Source organism: Hirundo rustica, chromosome 5 (genome assembly GCF_015227805.2).
Source record: "Hirundo rustica isolate bHirRus1 chromosome 5, bHirRus1.pri.v3, whole genome shotgun sequence".
In the NCBI taxonomy this organism is placed as follows: domain Eukaryota; kingdom Metazoa; phylum Chordata; class Aves; order Passeriformes; family Hirundinidae; genus Hirundo; species Hirundo rustica.
Window position 1 is genome coordinate 40362591 of NC_053454.1, and position 17894 is coordinate 40380484.

The 17894-nt window shown below is 39.5% G+C and overlaps 1 protein-coding gene across 3 annotated transcripts in view; it reads right to left on the reverse strand.

The window, feature by feature from the left end:
* SH3D19 (SH3 domain containing 19) overlaps positions 1–17894 on the reverse strand; it is a 93763-nt gene that overhangs the window by 63137 nt on the left and 12732 nt on the right. For all 3 annotated transcript variants that reach the window (XM_040064794.2, XM_040064793.1, XM_040064795.1), the window contains exon 2: positions 11562–11601. In XM_040064794.2, the coding sequence (XP_039920728.1) occupies positions 11562–11601 (40 nt within the window). The remainder of the gene's footprint in view (positions 1–11561; positions 11602–17894) is intronic.

The window sequence follows — 17894 nt, forward strand, 5'->3', positions numbered from 1 at the left end:
ACAGACTAAACCAGACCTTGTCAGAGCAACAGCCATAAGAAATACCACTCCAAAACCTTTCAGACCCACAGATATCAATACCCTGCCCTCGCCTGTAAGTATCCCCCAAACACATAGCTCTATCACAAGCTCCTCCATGCACGTCAATCAATGCGCCACCTGTCATCAGGTAAATTAGGCAGAGGAAATTAAAAAGAGCCACAAAGTATCAGCTTACTCCAGCAACTGAAAAAAAACCTAGAAAAAACAGGGACCAGTAGGGTTACTCTTCTCCTATAACAACCACTTCATCTCTGACCTCTAACCCTTGATCCAGAATTTTTACAGGGACAGGTGCAGAAAATAAGTATTACTTTTTTCCAAACTCCAGTGCAACTTAAAGACCCTGGATTCAGATAACATAAGCAGGTAAATTCTCTAATCTCCACTCTCAGTGATGCCCTTAATTCCAAAGGCAGTAAATCATTCCCGTCCTTTTTCTCATATCAGTCAACCTCCTTGCCTCTTGCAAAAATGCCTCTGGGCCTCCAAAAGTAATAGTGACCTTCTCCTTAAGACTACCTAATTGATTGACATGATCTATTTAAAAGCAGAACAACACCATTTCAACTTTCTCAAGAAGCAGCAATGTTATAAGGAATGACAGCTCAGTCTCTTACACTACAGAATGTAGAATGCATTACATAAAACTAGTAGACACCAAGCTCAAAAGAGCCAAAAAGACTTTTCAACATGCAACGTGAGGTTAAGCTTTGGCACTGCCTGCCACAACACACTGTAGGTTCTAAAAGTGTGTGTGAGTTAAAAAAACCTCTAAGGAACACCCACTGTTGGCTAATAAATACAAAGTATCACTTCACTCCACCAGCAATGCCAGCAGGGCAAGGGAGGTGATCCTGCCCCTCTGCTCAGCCCTGGTGAGACGCATTTGGAGTGCTGCGTCCAGTTCTGGGCTCAGTGCAAGAGAGACATGGAGCTCCTGGAGCAGGTCCAGAGGAGGACAATAAAGATGATGATAAGACTGGAACATCTCCCTTAAAATAACAGGCTGAGAGAGTTGGGCCTCCTCAGCCTCAAGAAAAAAGTGAGACAGGACCTCATCAATGTCTTGTCTCAGTATCTGCAGGAAGGGTGACAAAAGGATGGAGTGCTCCGCTCAGTGGTGTCAAGCAAAAGGACAAGAGGAAAGGGACAGTAACAGATGCACAGGGGGTTCCACTTGAACGTGGGATTTTTACTGTGCAGGTGACTGTGCCAAATTGTCCAGAGAGATTCTGGAGTCTCCCTCACTGGAGATACTCAAGAATCATCTGGACACAATCCCTGCAATGTGCTCTAGCATGACCCTGCTTGAGCAGGGTCCTTCACCTGGGTCACAAGCCCAGGCATTGCTACAGGCTGAGGGAAGAGTGGTTGGAAAACTGCCCGGTGGAAAAGGGCCTGGGGATGCTGGTTGATAGTGTCTGAACAGGAGCCAGCATGCTCAGGTGGCCTTCCAGGGTTGTATCAGGAACAGTGTGGCAGGATCAGCACAGTGATTGTCCCTATGTACTCGGCACTAGTGAAGGCCATACCTTGAATTCTGTGTTTAGTTTTGGGCCCCTCACTACAAGATGGACACTGAGGTGGTGGGGGTGTCCAGAGAACGGCAAAAAAACTGGTGAAGGGTCTGGATTACAAATCTTGTGACAAGCAGCCAAGGGAGTTTGAGAGTGTTCATCCTGGAGAAAAAGATGCTCATGAGAGACCTTATCACTCTCTACAACCACAGGAAAATAGGTTGTATCAAGATGAGGGTCTGTCTCTTCTGCCAAACAAGAAGCAAGAGGACAAGAGGAAATTGCTTCAAGTTGCACCAGAGAACTATGTTGTCATTTCAGATCTGTCTTTGATGGAAAAAAAAATAAATGCTGTTATTAACAGAAAGCATTTCTAGTCTGTTGACACTGTAAAAATTTCATTTAACAGAACTCATTTCCTTGTCAACAGCCTTCAAAGTAAGAAGATAGATTGAATAGTAAAGCAAATAATCGTTTGTCCTATACACCAGTAAGGTGTGGTGAGAAAGCCTGTCCTGCAGCTGTCATTAATGTACTTGTCCCATCATACGGTTCTCTTTCTTTCTAGTTGTACAACCTTCGCCTGTCAGGAGCACTACATGCTTTTAGCTATTCATGGACCTGTTATTTTAGAAAGGGCTTTGGAAACAAGGCAATAAAACAACAAATTTGTTTTAAAAAAGTGTTGTCCAAAGAAAGTATGCTTTTGGGAGAGGAAAGAAACTTCCTGACCTGGTCCAATCACAAAACGCTATCAGGATTGTTTGAACTAATACTGTATTCAAAGAATCATAAAATCATCAGGGTTGGAAGAGACCTTTAAGATCATCAAGTTCAACCGTCAAACCAGCACTACCATTGTAACTCGAGAACCACTAAACGATCAAACTGTATCATCCAGTAGCAGATCCAGATGTCTCTCAACCACCTCCAGGGATGGTCACTCCACTAGATAGTGCAACTGACCCCAAGGTCTGACTACCATAATAGTGAATTGGGTTTTTTAATAATATCTAATCTGAATCTCCCTATTCAACTTAAGGCCATTTCCTCTAGTCCTCTCACTTCTACAACCTCCCTTCAGGTTCTAATACTAGACACTTGATACTGGTGCGTAAGAGGATGGGGAAACAGAAGTCCAATGACATGAAATAGGAGAATTATAATAGTAAAACCAAAGCTGTATCTTTTTACTAAGCATTTATTCCAAGCAAAAGTATTGCCTAATAAAAATGTGGCATCACTGAGGTACTCCTTTTGCTTCAACCAGATATTATGCTACAGATCAAAAGAGAGATTTAACAAAGTAATTATTCTTTGTGGTTGGAACACCATGATTACATTTGGACCTTCTCATTAATTAGAAGTCAACATTTGCCTCAAGCCTCAGGAGACAGCAATGTCCACCATAGTCGGATGACAAGCCTCTTGTAACAATGCTCCCAAGACTAAGATACAGCTATGCATACTTATAAAGACCATATCTCTATGAATACTTTCCACATTTAGGGTTGCATGGTCTAACTTCAATCCTCTGTAGCAGGGGACCCTCCTGTGGCATGAGACCTGCTGGTGACCTGCCTTGGTTTTAAACCTCCAAGGGAACAGGCAACATGACTTTTTGTATCACTGGATCTTAGTTCTCTTCTTGAAACTGAAGCAGCTGGAACATGAAAAAGCAGATCATCCTTGTCTATACTAGGGGCTAATACTAGCTCAGCTGAGCCTGTAATTTGTTACAGATGGCCAAAACTAGGACAAACTCAGTATGCAAACATGGCTTAAATTCAAATGGTGATGTCTGCATTGAGCAAAATACCACTTTTGAACAGAGAAGTTTTGCAGCAAAATCAGAAATGCAATCTCCCACAAATGACAGGATCAGAGTGTAAAGTACAGCTGTGCAAACTGCACTTTATACTGTACATTATACTAAAATACATTTAAGAGGAAGAAATTATCAATGTGACAGGCCTCACTAGGAATACTTTACCCCCATGATGTAGTAAGAATGCAACTGTAACATGTTTAAAAGAGTACTTGATCAATCATTTCAATGTTCAACCTGCCAAATCAGATGCAGCTACTTAAGGTAACTGATTCCCTGTACTAGAATAAAGAACAGAGACACCAAAGAAATAACTTACAATGAAATTACAAAGTAGGTGAGCTGTACAGAAAAAGAGAATAAAAAGAAAAATGAAATAACAATATTTTCTCATTCGTGCACATCAGAGTGAGAGGCCATGGAAATGAATACAATATAACTGCAAACTGAGCTCTCCCACTCAAATTCCAGAGGCAAAGGAAAATGTAGATACTGAGCCTAGACAGAAACCTACATAAATCCTTAGGGAAATAAATGAAAGCTCCAACACTCTTAAAATATCAACAGGAAATTCTTTCAGAGACAACCTAACAATTACTACTTCTGCGTTTTAAGTTTACAACCTGCTGAGTCTGCCTCCTCAGCCCTGACACATATCCTATAGGCTTATCTTAGCAGCTCCTCCTTCTTTTCTGTTTTCTTTGAGAATATTACAAATACCTTTGGAAAGAATTCTATCCCAGCCCTCCTTCCCTGCTACCACACAAATTTCATCGGCTGTTCATCATTAAGGTGTCTTGGGGAGAAAAAAAAGTATAAAGAACCAGAATTATGACCATGACTGATTAATTTGGCTTAAAATATGTGCAACTGGGTCCTTCCTGAAACCACCTTTTTTAGAACTAATGTCTATCATGGTTGTTCATGCCCCAGATAATTCTCCTAATGCACAAGGAGTGTGTACTGGATGGCCCTCAGTACTTTCTATAGGAGACTATTCCGAAAGATGATGGGAGGATGAAACTTGCTCATGTACACAAGATGCCCAAAGAAGCAGTGAAATTCTTCCAGTGAAGACAGAGGGTGAGCCTTTTTCTCTTTATTCTTTCAAAACCCATCTCATTTGCAGCATTATTTTCCATTATGAATTTGAATAAGCACTGGAGAACAGCCCAAACAACGGAAGGAGTTGTTCAGGGCACCAGAGCAAATAGTCCTTCAGAATTCCCTTTTGCAGAAATCAGGAACAGAGCAGTCTTTTTATTAAAACAAATCCCTCTTCTCTGTTTAGGAATAAGGAATCTAGGAGGCTGGCTAGGATACACCCTTCACAATAAACTTTACTGCTGTCTGTGAGATGAATAGCCAAAAATGCCAAATACAACAGTGATGAATTGGCAACACTAAAACAAACACCCCCAGGAACAGGCTCTAGATACTCTTGTGATCCCTAACTGCCAAAAAACTACGCTGAACTCATCTGCCATTTATTCCTCGGCTCTACCTGTGATTCTTTTTCTCCTCATTTACAGATGAGTATAAACTGAGCAGAATAGAAATTAACATTGCAACAGCTCCAATGTGAAAGCATGTGCTGATGAGAAACCCATGAAGAACAAAAGAAAGACACATAAGTAGATTCCAATCTCAGACTGTACCATTTTAAATCTATATTTAACCTGTGGGATCACACTGAGTGAGTCCAGAATTTATCTCTTAGAATGAAGAAAAGGAGTCACATGATCCCACTGTTAAGGTAACAAGAAAAGTCACAACTCAGAGCCTTTACTTCCAGTTCTATCATTGACTGATTGTAGAACTTGCAAGAAATCACCCTGACCCGGCTTTGCTGAACCTGCTTCATCTGTGAAGACACAGCTATTTTTTTTCCCCTGGAGATCAGCCTTCTGATTCAACTAACCACATGAGCACTGACAGCAGCCCAAAGGAGAGAATGAAACCTTTTCTTCTTGGAGCAACACAGGCTTAGCTCAGCTCAGGGCAATCGTGAAACTGCCCAAGGATTTGGAAAGGAGACTAGATATCTTTTAGAACTATCCCAACTTCTGACCTACTGGGAAGGTACAAAAGCAGGACATTTCTATTTTCATAGCCTAAAAGAATGCTTAGACCAAGAGGAACCTGATACTCCCTAGCCTTAAAAATTGCAAAAGCTAAAGGTAACAAGTAAGAATATCACAGCAAAATGTCCCCCAACATCTCTTTCTTCTACACACAACCCTTTCCATTCAGATGGAGTGCCAGCAAGGTTCAAAGTCTCAAACTTCAGATCTTTATCACAGTCTGTAACACTGGCTGGATAGGCAAAAGCCTGAAATTTTCCTCTGTAAAGGCAGAGACATTGCTAGTAGACAACACAAGGGTTTTAAACAACAGTGATGAAAAAGTTTTCTTTGGGATGTTTGTGTGAATGAATTCAGTCCTCTTGGATATTAAGTAATCCAGTGTTTAGACTGTTTCTTTTGGTAGTGTTTCCCACAGCACTATCATCTGGAAATAAAGTTAGTAAGTGACAGAGAAGCAGCCCCTGAGTGGGCTGAAAGTAAGTAGGCTCAATCTCTTGCTCCTAGAAGATTTTCAAATCTTGGCTATAAAAGAAACATTATGGGCCTGATCTAGCATCAGCATCTTCCCATTATGAGCATGATGTTTGATCACATGACCTGCATGACCCTCCCACCACTCTGTGATTTCTCAGTACAGAAGCAGCAGAAGTCTTTCCATACTGCCCCTTTGACTAAGACAGAGCAATCACCAACAATATAAAGAATAACAAAGACAAATGCCAGATTTTACACCTCAGATAGGGCAACCTTGGATGTACATACAGACTGGGGAATGAGAGGCTGGAGAGCAGTGCTGCAGAAAGGGACCTGGGGGTGCAGGTCCATGGCAAGCTGAATGTGAGTCACTGAGCCCTGGTAGCCAGGAGGGCCAACCCTGTCCTGGGGGCATCAGGCACAGCCAGGGGAGGGACAGGATTGTCCTGCTCTGCTCTGCACTGGGGTGGCCTCACCTCAACTGCTGGGGGCAGTTCTGGGTGCCACAATATAAAAAAGATACTGAGCTGTTAGAGAGTGTCCAGAGGAGGGCAAACAAGGATGGTGAAAGGCCTTGAGGGGAAGCTGTGTGAGAAGACTGAGGTCACTTGGTCTGTTCCGCCTGGAGAAGAGGAAACTGAGGAAGACCTCAGTGCAGTTACACCTTCCTGGTGCGGGGAAGAGGAGGGGCAGACACTGATCTCTTCTCTGTGGTGATCAGTGACAGGACCATAGGGAATGGCCTGAAGCTGTGTCAGGGGAGGTTTAGGTTTGATATCAGGAAAAGGTTCTTCACCCAGAGGGTGGCTGGCCACTGGAACAGGCTCCTGAGGGAAGTGGTCACAGCACCAAGCCTGACAGAGTTCAAGAATCATTTGGACAATGCTCTCAGGTCCATGAAACTCTTGGGGATAGTTCTGTTCAGGGTCAGCAGTTGGATTTCAATGATCCTTTAGGGTGCTTTCCAACTGAGAATATTCTATGATCCTGTGAAACCATTAAATGACTGACTGTAATGGGTACAATGCAGAAAAATCTGTTACTGTCTGTTTTCTCAAGACCTCAAAAGCATATTGATTTGTAAAACCATCTCATTTATTTATAAAGTGGGGATAGTTCCACCACATTATCAAGCCAGTGCCTTAAGATTCCCCTTCATACTCTGTTAAATGCTTAAGATCTTCATTAAAGGGTGTCTTTTCAGGCTGTACAGATGATCTGGGAAAACACATTCTTAAGATATAGTCAGACTGCTACTGTAGTACTTCTTAAACACAATTTCACAAAATCCACATCATATAGCAAAGGAAATAGAAACGCAGAGAAGCTTTCACTAATGGAATTCTGCTGTGTTAAAAAAAAAAAAAAAAAACACAAACAACTAAAACCAAAGTTGGATACAAAATACCATTTATTAAAATGATCACTTGATTTACCAGGGCTTCACTAAAGGGATCAGTAGCCCCTTTGATCAGCCACTACAAGTGCTTGTTTATAAAGGAACAAACGACGATTTTTGTCCATTTGTATTGTTGACTTGATGTATTTTAAATAAAAAAGCTCAATTTACTGCAAACAAATGAAGGCAACCAGCTGTAAAAGAACTTAAACACATTACAGTCAGCAGGCAGACTATACGCAGTTAAAACCTAGGATCTGTTTCTAGAGATGAACTAATTATTTTCACCTCCCTCCCCATTTTTCACAGTAGTCAGTGATATTCTAAAAATCAAAATTTCTTACTTGACTTCAAGAGATATTGATACCCTACTAAATCTCTCAATAAATTGCTGCAGTTCTTAGCTCCCTTAATCCTCTCATCTCCAAGATCAAGGCAACTACAATGAATTATATCAAATTATAGGACTGTGTTTCAGAATTTTTTGATCCATAATCCTTAACCAAAAGAAATTTAAAAAAAAAAAAAATCCAGTTCCTGCTACAAGTTTTACTCATGTTCAGGGATTAACTGCAAATATGTAGATGCCTGAAATCTTCTATTCTATTACCACCATATAATTTTCAGTTTGAAAACATTTAGAAGAATATAGATCTACTTCTTTTGACCTAACTGACCTGTGTTACAGCAGAGCATGACCTGAAGCTATCAGAGACAACAGTACAAGCACGACCTGACAGTAAAATCAAGACTTATAATTATAGACCACTGTTACCAGTAGAGACATATTTTAATAGTGTCTGAAATGTTACAATTGAAGGATGGCTATTAGGTCATGAAACTAAATGTCTCTTGATAAAAATTTAACATAGCAATAGGTATTATTTGGATTCGGTGAACATTTGCTTTGATCTTACTAATGTGCTGTATTTAACAAAAAAATCAGCGCAGAGCACTACACGAAATAGATACAGAGGCCCTGTTCTGCTACTCTTTGCTGTATCTAAACTCTCCTGAGTGTCAGATGGTCGCTAACTACCAAAAGAGGCAGAAGATAATACAATAATGCACATTTTGTAAAGGTTACCTAATATCTGTTTCCCTCCCTTTAAATCTACAGTCTTTGGTTCATCCACTCTCTAGATTTCTTCCCCGTGCTGTACTAGATCCCTGTATTGCTCTCAGAATGCTCCCTCTTTCTGTAACATTTCTCCCATGCTAAACATTTGATAGGCTAATAAACAAACCAGAATGTTTGTCAGAGTTTCTGACACTGCTGCAAAAATTCTTCTAAATGGCATCACCCTACAATAAAGTAACTAAATGAATGACCATTTATATACTGTTCTACCTAGAACAGGTTTTTTTAATATGTCTTTCATTGCGAATGAACTGTGTCCAAGGTATGTTTTAAAACTGATCCTGTCTCACTGTATATAAACTCTTAATCCCTAATACTGCAAAGGCTCAAGCACAAGCTTGAAATACTTCTAGAAATACACAGGCAGAGAAATATATAAGAACAGGAGGTTGGAAAGGGCAAGCTTTGGACCCCTGAAATCACAAGAAATACTGCTAAGTGACCTTTTTATTACAATGATGTTGTTCCAGACCAAAACCTAACCTTGCAATGCATGAGGAAGAGTTGGTGGTGGATATCTGGGCCTTTTTTTTTTTTTTGGTCTCTTTTTATCCCAGTGTTCCATGTTTGTACTCAGACTTGACAGACTTCTGGGCAAGATCTCACCAGAGTTTTGTATTTAACAATAAACTACTTCTCTGGCTCTCTCTTGGAAACATCTACATCTGCTATTTAATCTTAGGTTATCTACCTTTCTTAAGACTCACTGCTTATTCCTTCATCTTGTCAGCTGGTCTCCCCATGTCCACCTCCACTATTTCATAGGAATTCTAGTGCAGAAACTCTTGTTTCTAGACCTTGAGCTCAAGACCTGCAGTGCCATTTTTGTTCCACTTGAGATCATGAGAGGGCTAGTATATTGTCTTTTTAAAATATGCATCCTTCAACATGCAGTTTAAGGAATAAGTAGCCAAGATGCCTCTGAACTATTGTATTTTCTTCTTCCCTTGTCATGAACTGCTACCAGAGAGGACAGTGTCCTAAGTGCAGTAGCTCATCATGAAATGGCATAGAATGGGCATAAAACTGTCCCCAGCAGAATTCAGACGGCTCAGAAATGCTGCCCATGTTATGAGAGAAATGTGTGTTGCACTTCAATTTTAGCCTCCCAAACTTCACGCTTTAGTTTTCCCTCAGGCCTTCTATCAAGGGGGTCTGGCCTTGATGCAACTGCAGCTCCCTTCTTGGGCATGATATAGCCAGACTCAGGATAAGAATCTCATCCAGCAATTTGTCGCCACAGAATAATGCTTCCAATTATAATGAGAGATGAACCACTGAGTGTAGCAATATCAATTAGCAGAGTACATCATTTAAGTAAGGCAGGCTGCTCCTGTTACAGTCTAGAAACAGCAGTGAGACGTGCACAGAACATTGCCCTTTAAATGGTGGCTTTTCTTCCTCACAGCTCAAGACACAATGGCCAGTGAGACTGAGAAGGGGATAGAAGATACAGAGATATAGTCAGAAAGCACATGCACTATTGACAGGAATGAAAGGTGCACTTCTCTCAACATTATGAGTAATCTACATTATACTGTTAATTAATCTGTGCTATCCACATGAGAATCTGGAGATGGTAGTCCAGGCAACTTAAGGCAGTGTTTTCTTGCCAAGGCTGGTCCACATTTGACTTTCGAATTCCATGGAAAAAAAATCCTAAGTTTTACTTTGATTTTTGGTTCAAATTCAAACTTCTAAAACACACTCCAGAGCAAAAAAGTACTGGTGAGAACAACTAGAGAGAAGAGAGGGGAAGAGATTGAAGGTGTGTGTTTCAACTTTAAATTAAACATTTTGATAAAATTAGATTTCCTTTTGATAATGATTTGGATTCATTTTACATTATTGTAATATGACATGATCTAATATAAGTTCTAACATTTAGACTGTAACGACATCATTTTAAGAAAAGAAAAAGGTTTAGTACTTTTAGGTATTAAAGGAAATCAGCACATGCAGTGATAGAGCTTTTAAGCAGATAAAAGTATTCAAAGACAAAGGCAACACAATTTAAACACGCTGCTGGAATCAGCTACAGTGCTGTGGCAGATGGGGAAGGGAAGGGAAAAACAACCTCTCCCATCACATCACACAATAGGTACAACACATCAAGTGTGCTGTAAGAAAATGCTACACTGTTCTTCCAGCTATAAATGCTAGCTAACTGTACTGTAAAAATGTACCAAAAAGGAAAAAAATGTAGACTGTAAAAATCAAATGAAAAGGTCAGGTCATGTCAAAAGCCTGGACACCAGGGGCACTTTTTGGAAAGACTTTTCACAAAGGAATGGGAGAGCCAGTGTTTGCTGGTCTGCTCTACCGCTTTAGTTCATTAAAATTCCACTATCTACCACATGACATGGACAAAATCCTGTTCCCCAGTGGGGAATTGAAAGAGAGAGAGTTTGAAAATGAGGCAATAGAGAAAGAGATTATTTCAAAATCAGAGGTTAAGAAGAACTTCAGAATATTCAGAAGCTTAAGGGAAAATATGGCCTTGTAAATCAATAGCCTAGAAGATCATGAAAGTCCTGATGGAAATTCTAAATAAACACAAGGTGTTGGGGGGTGTGTGCATGTGTGTTTTGTTTCAAACACCTTCATTTGCTTCTTGTGAAACCTTAAGTATGATGGGATCAGAGTTAATGGAATAAATAATAAAGTGTTGCTATTTTTGACTGAACCAGGAATTATTGTCCTTGCTATAGAAGCAAACAGTTCTAAGTAGCAAAACTCATGAGGGACTTCTTGTTTTAAACCACAGTTTTACCAAACAACCCGGCACGGTATATAAACAACCATTTGGAGTTTAATCACAATGTAGCAAGTCCTATTAACTTCTTTAAAAAAAATGCCCATAAGGAATATAAACCAATTATTTTTAACACAAAATTATTTTGTTATTACATTAGTGTTACCAAAACAGATAAGCAGAAGAATGAAATTTTTATATTTCTGGCCAATTTCCTAGTTCACCCAATAAAAGGGAAAAAAAAAAAAAAAAAAGGGTGGGGGGTGGGAAAGAAAAAGAAAGTGAAGAGAAGAATAAACAGAGAAATACAGTTCTTACCCTGAAGAGCGGCAGTCTGGTTTATTTCTTTCTGAGCGATCTGTGAGAAAGGAGGCATAATATCAGCACAGAAGTTGGATGTTCTTTAGCAATACTAGTACAGAAGTCTTAAGAGAACTGTGAACTATGACTAGCAAAACCAAAAGCTGATTCTGTTCTAAAACTGTTTTCCCACACTGGACTAGACTGCCTAAGACCAAGTAAAATTACTGTAAGTTTAACATTTGTTACAACTCCTCCACTCAAAACACAGCGTATTTAATGTTTTGTGTTAATGCTTTGGAAGCTTCTCCTCCCTTTAGCTGAAATAAATAGTGCTTTAGTTCAGGATAAAAATAAGGGAGAGGGAAGAGGAAAAAAGAAAAACCACAGATTACTCAGCGCAAAAAAATCATTCCATGAATCACGGCTGGCAGAGTTCCCTGACAGGATGGGAGAAAAATCAGCAGTTGGTTGCAGCAACATCTGCAAATACACTGAATCTAGTGCAACCCCACCATTAACTCTTCAGCTTCTGGGCATACCAAATACAGGGGGTTTTGTGTTTTTAGAAAGGGTTTTGTTTATCCTGTAAGTATTTCAAGTATCTTATTTGGACTAGTGAGATTGACCCACAAAAATCTAAATATAAAACTCCAGTATGCAAAGTATAAAATACTTCTCTCAAGAGTTATGATTACCATACAAGCATTACAAAACAACCACAGTGTTATGATACTATAATTCATGTATTATTATTTATATTTTAAGTCTAGAATATCTTTAACTGCATGATTTTTGAACTACCTGAAAAATTGAGACTCTTGTCCACCTACAATGCATATATTCTAAAATTAGAGGGGGCTTAATCTTTTAATGCAGAAGGATCTACTCTACATGCAGAAGGCAATTCCTACAGCTACATACAATCCCCACTGACCATGGTAATTTTGCTTCTAATTTGATCTGTGCGTATTTTAAAACAGAAAACTATTTTTTGTGTGTTAATAAACACTTCACTGAAAAGCTTGTCTATACAGAAGAGTCTTCCTAAAAAAAATTCACATTCACAGATTGTATTTTCAATCTTACGGCTCTGCATTTGAAAAAAAAAAAAAAAAAAATTGTTGACAGCACACATTTTTGCGCAGTTTTATCTCCTGTATAAAAGAAATATTTTCCTCTCCAAGCTTTATGTTCTCATTTGATTAAACTTTCATTAAAGTGGTAAAAAATTATCTCATGTCAACAGTGCTTAAAAGTATGTAATGCTTTTTCCATCCATAGGTGCTCCTATGGATGTCATAGCCACAGAGTTATAATTTATTGTCCTCCTGACTCACAGTGATCTCCATTTCATCACACTGCTAGCAACACTGCTAGCAGAAGCAGCATGGTATAGCTCTGGAATAGCTCAAACCAGAGTTGCAGCAGCAGTTCTTCAAACATACACTCCTTCCATCCTTACCATGTACCCTCCTTACCTGTGAGCACTGAAAACAATGAGACCAGACTTCCTACTGAAATCTGCTTGCCATCTTTGCTTGTAATCAGTGTCTCCTGTTCTATATGCAGCCACAATCTAACAGTATTCAGACAAAGCCCTCCCACTGCTAGAACTATCGCATGAAAAAAACAGTGAGAAGGAAGAAAGCGAGTCAGAGCGCATGTAAGCACAACATCTGGGAGCTCTCCCACATAGCCCATTGTCCAGTCAGCCGATCCACTACAGCCCGCCCACACCGCTGCAACCTGCTCATTCAGGAAATCAATATGACTCCCTTTTCTCTTTTATTTTCATTCCTATTTCAACATTTCAATACTGCATTTGGTTTTGCACATTTTCTTTCCTGATAAACTTAATGAGAGCACACCATCCACATGCATACTGATCTTGAAAAGCATGAATTATAATCCTACAAGCAAAGAGCCAACATGTTAAAACAGAACTAAAACTTCCACCTCATTAAGTTTGCTGTGACCTTAACCTTTCAAATTTATTTTAGTTTCAAGTGTAATGAGAGACTCAAAGAGCTCGATCTTTCACTTAGGTGCTTGGAGTCAATTAGGTGGTGAAGTCACTGTCCCTGGAGGTGTTTAAGGAAAGACTGGATGTGGCACCTGGTGCTATGGTCTGATTGACAAGGTGATGTGGTCATAGGTTGGACTCAATCTCAGAAGTCTTTTCCAACCTAATTGATTCTGTGATTCTGTAAATTTTACAGTTCTAAATGCTGTTTTGGCATTAGGTACAAGCATCAATTTAAATAATGACACACCTCTAGAAACACTAGAATATGAAAGCCTAAAAAAAAACAGGCAATTTTTTTTAAACACACACATGCACACGCACAGATCTTATTTCTCCATTCTTTAGGCAAATCTTTGACTTGAAAAAGCTGAGTCTCAAAAGTGCGTGCCCACAACTGATTCTCTTTTCTCTATATATGTTACCTCAACAGCAGAGAGACCTCTTTGTAATCTTTTCTAACAGAAATAAGCAAGAAGACTGTATAGTTACAAAGATCTGAAAATTAAATCCTGCACTACACATTTTCCTCTAGATCAAAGATACAAATTACTATAAAACAATACAGGACACGATGTCCTTCCAGCAGAAAACGAGATTCTTCAGTTCTTCAATTCTAAACTCTGGAAGCTCAAACGCGTCAGATCAGAGTAAACATTGAATGCTGCTGGACTGGCACTTAAAATGAACAAACAGGTCAGTCTGGCATGGGAAATGCACAGGAAAGAATGCCACTTTCGGCGACAGATACTACCTTCCAGACACAAGACACCAGTACTGTCCTCCCTATCCTTCTGTTGCTAAGAGTAATACAAGTCCTTACTGTGTATGTAGCCATAGCAAAATATGCTAGGAATTCATAAGCAGCTAGTACTCACAAGCTACAGAACCAGACTGTAGGATCCTAAGTTTATGTTAGTTAATGAAGTTCTTTCTGCCTGTCATCCAATCCACAATTTGCACAGCCAGAGATCTGCAGTGGCTCAATCCATAAGAACTGACCATGCTCCAGCCTCCAGCAGACCGTATTTTAAGATTTTCTCCACTTCATACTCACATCTACTATTTACAAAACCTTTGCTGCCCTCGTAAAATTACAGCCATACAAGAGAAAGATATTAGCCTTGTTCAGCAGCACGATAAGGGTATGGTGCAAGAAGCCAAGCAGCTAGCAGGTGGAGCAGATGAGGTGGAAGAAGTCACACACTCCTGGCTGAAGCTGGGAAGACTGCTGTCCAGTTCTGAGTACAGCAGAAGAATCAAGGAAAACATCAAGGCACAAAAGATCTGCTCTTCATACCACAACTGTTTGGCAAATCTGGTGTTTATTTACTAAATTGTGCTCTGTATATTTCAGCAGTAGCATGGACACCTTATGCCTTTTTCAGCATTCAAAGGCTGAGTGGCAGACAGAAATGCTATGTTCCAGCTGCTTTCAGAAAAAAGGTGATTCTCTTACACACAAAGTTCTGCAAAATTAGCTTCTTTTGTTGTTTGCTTTTGATATGACAGAACAGTTTTTCTTCTCAAGGAAAATATAAACATAACCATCAGGAGAAAAATAACTGGGTCAACATCATTTCAATTGCTCCACAAACCCAGAATAGTTCAAGCTTTTGCCAAAAAGACCACCAATGCAGAAAACAATATCTTTTAAGGCAATCACTCTCGTTTCTGGAAGACAAGCAAAGAAAAGAAAAAAGGCAAGTCACACTAAGTAGGGCCATTATTTTCCTCTGTTTATTTTGCAAGCTTCTTCAAAGCATCTTGTTGCTAAGAGTGACTTCAACTGAAAAGTTTGCTCTCACTAGAAAAAAATTCATGTATAAACATAAAATGTTGTTGCAAAATGAGTGGAAAGTTAACACACATTCTGCCACGTCAAACTGCAAAGCTACTGGGGAACCTCCAATGCAATTACCTCCCGAGGCTGGTAACTTCCCACTTTTAACCCCATTCCACAGCTTGATCTCTTAAAAGCTGAAGGAAGGGAAGGGGGGCACATACCATTCCCATTTCTTGGAAATATTGTATCTTCAAGTTTAACTATGCCTGTTGAATTGAACAGTCAGCAAAAGAGGCGGGACACGAACACTCTTCAGGAAGACACATAGTTGGAGCAACCAGCAGTCTCCATCCCAGAAGTTTTTAGCCCCCGATGGCTGCAGCAGTGGTTTCACAAGGAAAGAAAGCATGACATGCTGCTGTAACAATGGCAAACCTCCAGATAAACCAAGCAATGGGAACCAAACATGGGCTTTTAAGCAGTGCTGGCAACATCAAAATACAGAGAGAAGTGATGTTTTCAGGATAAGCAAATTATTGGAAGAGGCTGTACAACTTTCATCTGATGATGCATATGAATGCATCTATCCCCAATGAGCTTTGAAGGCTGTCAGGCCTTAACAAACCCAGACGCTGAGACCAGTACAGCAGCTTTACAAAGCATCGTGCAGAAATGTGATGGTTCCTGTCACCGTTTTAGTCATTTACATCTAGACCCAGGTGATCACAGCTAAATGGAGCACCAGTCCCTGCCAGCCAACTGCATCAAGAACTCTGAATTCTCATTTCTAATTGCCATGTATATGGGGCCCTCACTCAAATGAATCGCACATTTTCTGGGAAAAAGACCTGCATCAGCGCAGGATTTTCGATGCTCGCTGCTTTCTTTGCACTGAGACAAGCAATAATTGCCACTGATACTGCCACCTTTTTGCCTTTGTTTGTTAAGGCATACTGGCTCAAAGCCACTCTTCCTTCTTTTCAGCACCTCCCTTGGTAAGGAATCCGAACAATGCAAATTGATTCCACTGTACACAATCTACTATAAATTTTGGTCAATTTTGTTAGGAACAGCCATACAGCAAAACCCATAAAACTGAACATTTGTTTATGTATTTTAATATTCCAACAGCAGAGTCCCTTATCAGTTGTTTAAAAGGCAGAAGGCTTAAGCAGAGATTAATGAGAGGCTTAGAAGAAACTATTTAAATTTACTTTATATATAGCTTTGCTGCAAAAGGCTACAAAAACAAGACACACTCAGAGTTTTTAATTGTAAAGGCAGACAGTTTTTCTACTTCTTTAAATTCTACAGAACGCTGTTGACTTCCAGAGCAGTACACTGCCACGAAGAAAACAACATTATAACACCTCCCACAATTAAATTATAGTAGTCTGTCAGTTTTAGTGCTAAACAGTAACTGAGTTTGGAAGAACAAAGCATTCCTGCAGTTTTTTTTATACTTGGAGTAATGCTTTTTCCCCCTGCTCTTAAAAACAACTGATAGATGGTTGGGGATGGACTTCCAACACATACCTGAGAACACACTAAACCTCTGCAGTTGAGTATTTAATTTTGAAACCTACTGACCACCATAAGGTGTGTAATTATCCCACGACTTTACGTTATAGTATTTTTACCTTGTTAAAAAGGTTAAAAATAAACTATAATCACCTTTAAAGCATTTAGTGCACTTTTAAGTGCACAACATGTAAGTGAAAAAAGGATTTTACTGGACAGCAGAGACTACTACATTTGCCAATGCTACATTTGCTGTTGATTTGTTTTTGTGACTCTGAAGTTCCACCCCCTCACTCTTGCTCCTACATTTCTCCTGTGCTGCAACAGTGAAAGTGTGTGTGCATCAACGTGAGCATATGTGCTAGCAAAAGTGGGGGCTGACGCAGAAAACAAAAGAGAAAGGAAACAGACTGTGTAAGCTCTCACCATTTCTCTAAAAGGTTTGTGCTGTTAGAACCTAGACCAAACTCAGCACTGGGAAATAGGCTTGTTCTTAATCCATAAATGATAAACAAAGTATAGAAGCAATCAAATACACCCACTACATACATATGTTACCACACTTTTGCCTTCTACCACAGTTGTTTAAGAAGGAAATTTAGGATACTGCTGCTTCTAAAGCTCTTTTTCAAACAATTAGCAACTCCTGAAAGTATAAATCCCCATATCTTCATAAAAGACATCCCAGCTGATCAGTGCAATGTAATTCTTAGATTATGTACTTGAGGTATAACTAGACACAGGTATTCATACATCACCAGAATCACAAAGGGAGCTACTCTAGATGAGCCCTACTACTTAATTTTTTTATACTTTCATAAGGAAAGTATCAATTGACTCAACATTTTTATGAACAGAAGACTTATAACCACAAAATCCATTCTTCTCTAGGCATTTCAGAAACGTCAAATCTACATTTCTGAAAAACAAGTCTCTGATGTTGCTAGCATTGCAATTAAAAGGAAATTATCTTTCAAGAGCACTGTACTACCTTTTTCTTCCCAAATCAGAGATTTAG